General features: G+C 50.5%; 1 protein-coding gene across 4 annotated transcripts in view; it reads left to right on the top strand.

Annotated features, from left to right (window-relative positions):
• The window catches only part of slc25a25b (solute carrier family 25 member 25b), a 22,681-nt gene that overhangs the window by 9,175 nt on the left and 9,027 nt on the right, over positions 1-4,479 (top strand). For 3 of the 4 annotated variants that reach the window (XM_015046860.1, XM_015046859.1, XM_015046863.1), the window contains exons 4-10: positions 1,332-1,367; positions 1,545-1,656; positions 1,737-1,895; positions 2,458-2,610; positions 2,698-2,805; positions 3,355-3,522; positions 3,593-3,743. In XM_015046860.1, the coding sequence (XP_014902346.1) occupies positions 1,332-1,367; positions 1,545-1,656; positions 1,737-1,895; positions 2,458-2,610; positions 2,698-2,805; positions 3,355-3,522; positions 3,593-3,743 (887 nt within the window). The remainder of the gene's footprint in view (positions 1-1,331; positions 1,368-1,544; positions 1,657-1,736; positions 1,896-2,457; positions 2,611-2,697; positions 2,806-3,354; positions 3,523-3,592; positions 3,744-4,479) is intronic. The other variant, XM_015046862.1, reaches the window with a different exon arrangement.

Here is a 4,479-nt window from a genome sequence, read left to right as displayed (position 1 = left end):
GGTCCAGTTGGTTCAGATGGTCCAGTTGGTTCAGATGGTTCAGATGGTCCAGATGGTCCAGTTGGTTCAGATGGTCCAGTTGGTTCAGATGGTTCAGATGGTCCAGATGGTCCAGTTGGTTCAGATGGTCCAGTTGGTTCAGATGGTCCAGATGGTCCAGATGGTCCAGATGGTTCAGATGGTCCAGATGGTTCAGATGGTCCAGTTGGTCCAGATGGTTCAGATGGTCCAGATGGTCCAGATGGTTCAGATGGTTCAGATGGTCCAGATGGTTCAGATGGTCCAGATGGACCAGATGGTCCAGATGGTCCAGTTGGTCCAGTTGGTTCAGATGGTCCAGTTGGTCCAGTTGGTTCAGATGGTCCAGTTGGTCCAGTTGGTTCAGATGGTCCAGATGGTCCAGATGGTCCAGATGGTCCAGTTGGTCCAGATGGTTCAGATGGTCCAGATGGTCCAGATGGTCCAGTTGGTCCAGATGGTCCAGTTGGTTCAGATGGTTCAGATGGTCCAGTTGGTCCAGATGGTCCAGTTGGTTCAGATGGTCCAGTTGGTTCAGATGGTTCAGATGGTCCAGATGGTCCAGATGGTTCAGATGGTCCAGATGGTCCAGATGGTCCAGTCAAAATGACACCTTCAATAAATAAATGTAAAACATGAATTTAAAGTTGAATTTTCACATTAATTATTTCCATCATGGCAGCTTTGAATGAACCCAGACATCTGATTGGTTCACCTCACTGCAGCGTCACTGCAGACCAACCAATCAGGTTGCCGATAGCAGCACTGGCCCCGCCCACCAACTTAGAGGAACCAATAAATTATATGAAATAATTCAACTAAATTATGTCTGAATTTTTAATTCTTTCCACATTTAATTATTTTTATATTTAAGAAAGTATTAAATTAAAATGTTTTAAAGTTTAGCTTCATTAAATTTTGTTACATGAATCATTGACTACTATTATTATTATTCTTGTCTGAATTAAGAAGAGAATTATGTAAAGTTATTTCTATGGTTTTAATAAAACTGTCGACATGTGAACTCCTGGTTTTATTATGTGGATAAATAGAACTTAGTTTTTAAAATGTCCAGATATTATATCATGTCTAAAGCAGGTTCCAGGTCATTTCCACCGTTATGATGATCTGGTGGTTTTATGGTGTCATCAGCAAAACGATGAAGTTTATGGAGTCATAAGCATCGGTCCAACCACAGGGCTGTGGTTCTGTCTGTGGTTCTGTGGTTCTGTCTGTGGTTCTGTGGTTCTGTCTGTGGTTCTGTGGTTCTGTCTAACCGGTCTGTGGTTCTGTGTGTCTCTGGTCTGTCCCAGAATAAGGGCGGGGTTCATCTGGACCCCAGTCCTGCAGTAAGTATCACTTCCAGCTGACCTCTGGCTGACCTCCAGCTGCTTCTTGTTTTGTTTTGCTCGTTGCCGTCCTGCAGCTTCTGTTTCAGTTCCAGCATGGCGCTCTGGTCCGATCCGGCCGTGCATGTCAGAACCTCCCTGACCCGGTTCTGTACTGACGTGTCCTTCCTCCTGCAGCATGGATAAAAACGGCACCATGACCATCGACTGGGACGAGTGGCGGGACTACCACCTGCTGCACCCGGCCGACAACATCCCCGAGATCATCCTGCACTGGAAGCACTCCACGGTAACGCCACGGTAACGCCGCGCCGCTGTTGGCTGTTGCTAGGTTACCGGCAGTCCTGACGCCGCGCCCTCCTTCCACAGATCCTGGATGTCGGCGAGAGCATCATCGTCCCCGATGAGTTCACCGCGGAGGAGAAGAAGACCGGGATGTGGTGGCGCCACCTGGTGGCCGGAGGAGGCGCCGGCGCTGTGTCCCGGACCTGCACGGCGCCGCTGGACCGGCTGAAGGTTCTGATGCAGGTAAAACACCGTCACACCCTAAACCACAGGGGTCAAACTCACTTTGGTTCAAGGTCATGAATGTTCTTAAAGGGCCGGTTCAGCCAGAATGTGCCAATGAAACCCATTAAACTGTTAAAGGGCCAGTATCGTAAAATCCATCGTGTTTTATCCCTCATCAGAAACAAACCTGGAGTTTTTTCATGTTTGATAAATCCTTTAATCTCCATGGCAACGAATCACCTGTGCAAAACGTCTGGGTGGACCTAGCCCCGCCTTCGAGACACAGCTCCTCCCCACTCAGCTCCTTCAGACTAGCCAGCAGGAGTTAGCAAACAGCTGGTGGAACTGCTGAGCTCAGCAGTTAAAGGGTTAATACAGGAGCCATGTTGGAATGACTTCCTGGAGGCGGAGCTTCAGAAAGAGCAGCAGGTTTTAAAGAGACGGAGGCCCAATGTCAAGGCATTAAATGTGGAAGTCGGGTTCATTTAAAGTCATATTGGATGCAAGTAGCATTTTTGTAACTGTATTGATCAAAGTTACTGATTATGAATAAGATGCAGCAAAGCGCCGTCCCTCTCAGGTCCACGCCTCCAAAACCAACAGCATGCGCATCGGCAGCGGCTTCCTGCAGATGATCCGCGAGGGCGGCGTGCGCTCGCTCTGGAGAGGAAACGGCATCAACGTGATCAAAATCGGTCCAGAGTCCGCCATCAAGTTCATGGCCTATGAGCAGGTGAGACCCGGGTCAGAACCGGGTCAGAATGTCACGGAGCCGCTCCAGGTCCTTCCTGCTGAGTGAATCTGATCTGCTGTCTCTCAGATTAAACGGCTCATCGGGAGCAACCAGGAGACGCTGGGAATGACGGAGAGGTTCGTGTCGGGATCTCTGGCTGGGGCGATCGCCCAGAGCAGCATCTACCCCATGGAGGTGAGGGGCGTCCTCCCGGTGCCAACACTCAACTCCTCTAAAACCAACATCCAGTTCCTCACTGAATGAGAATTTACACCAAACCCAGGAAAGATTAGAAACCTTCCATTTATGTAGCCAGGCTGCTCCGAGGCAGGCATGCAATCAGGATGATGGACAGTTGAGAGGAAGCATCTTATATGCTAATTCATAAAAAATTAGCATTAAAATTTGTTAAACTTGCCAGAAATCTTCCCAGAACTTACCAGAAACATTTTGGAACTTTAAGGGAAAGAAAGCGGTAAGTTCCAAAAAAGTTCTGGAACTGTACCTATTGAGTTCCTGGAAAGTTCCACCATAACGCTTTGCAGGCTCCTGGAAAAGCCCTGGTAAACCTCGGCTAGCTCCAGGAAGGTTCCAGGAAAGCAGGGTGTGTGTGCTGAGGGTTGAGGCCTGCAGCTGCTGCCCTGCACAACCCAGGATGGTGGAGGTCCGGTGTGACGTTCCCACAATTCTCCAAGCTGCGTTTCCCCTGCAGTGTGAAATGGCCGGATGCTTCCTGTCCCTCAGGTTCTGAAGACCCGGTTGGCCCTGAGGAAGACGGGTCAGTACTCTGGGATCCTGGACTGCGCCAAACACATCCTGCAGAGGGAAGGCGTGGCGGCGTTCTACAAGGGCTACGTCCCCAACATGCTGGGCATCATCCCGTACGCCGGCATCGACCTGGCCGTCTACGAGGTGAGTGGACCGGCACCGCGGGTCGGGACGCCGCGCCAGTTCTGCTGTCTGACCCGTTTCTTCTCCTCAGACCCTGAAGAACTCCTGGCTGCAGCGCTTCGCCACGGACAGCGCCGACCCGGGAGTCTTTGTGCTGCTGGCCTGTGGCACCACCTCCAGCACCTGTGGGCAGCTGGCCAGTTACCCGCTGGCGCTGGTCCGGACCCGGATGCAAGCGCAAGGTCCGGCTGATCAGAACCGCTCATGTCATTTAGAACTCTATCCTGTTTTCCATCCTGTAAGAACCGAACCGGTCCTGATCGGACCATCAGAACCGACAGTCACACAGGAAGTGACTCTGGTTTGTTGTTGATCTCTCTAGAGGTCGCCAACTCAGGGCTCAAGGTCTTTTAGAGGTCAAGAGATTTCTGGCTTTACCCACCTTAGACCCAACAAGCAGCACTGAGACCCAACCGGATCAGAACCAGAACTGGACCCGGGCCAGAAGCAGATCTGTAGCTTTAACTCCTGACTGACAGAAACTAAACATAAAATATTTTAATTTAAGTGAGTAGAAAATAATCTATAAAGGAAAGATGTTCTGGTTCTGGACTGGTTGGGTCCAATGTGGTGTTCTATAAAATGTTTGATTCTAATCCCAGAAACGAGAAATTTCCTCTGCTGAGCCGACCCGGTTCACCGACCCGGTTCACCGACCCGGTTCACTTCATATCTCTGGTTCTGACTGAACAAATTAGAACTAAATGAAAAAACGGGAAAGAGCCTCTCTGTGATGCGTTCGCTGTCCCTCTGTCTCCCCAGCCTCTCTGTGATGCCTTCGCCGTCCCTCTGTGATGCGTTCGCTGTCCCTCTGTCTCCCAGCCTGTCTGTGATGCGTTCACTGTCCCTCTGTCTCCCAGCCTCTCTGTGATGCGTTCACTGTCCCTCTGTCTCCCAGCCTGTCTGTGATCCGTTCGC

This window comes from Poecilia latipinna, unplaced genomic scaffold (assembly GCF_001443285.1).
Source record: "Poecilia latipinna isolate Pla-1442-1.1 unplaced genomic scaffold, P_latipinna-1.0 Scaffold795, whole genome shotgun sequence".
In the NCBI taxonomy this organism is placed as follows: Eukaryota; Metazoa; Chordata; class Actinopteri; order Cyprinodontiformes; family Poeciliidae; genus Poecilia; species Poecilia latipinna.
This window is presented reverse-complemented; position numbering and strand designations above follow the sequence as displayed.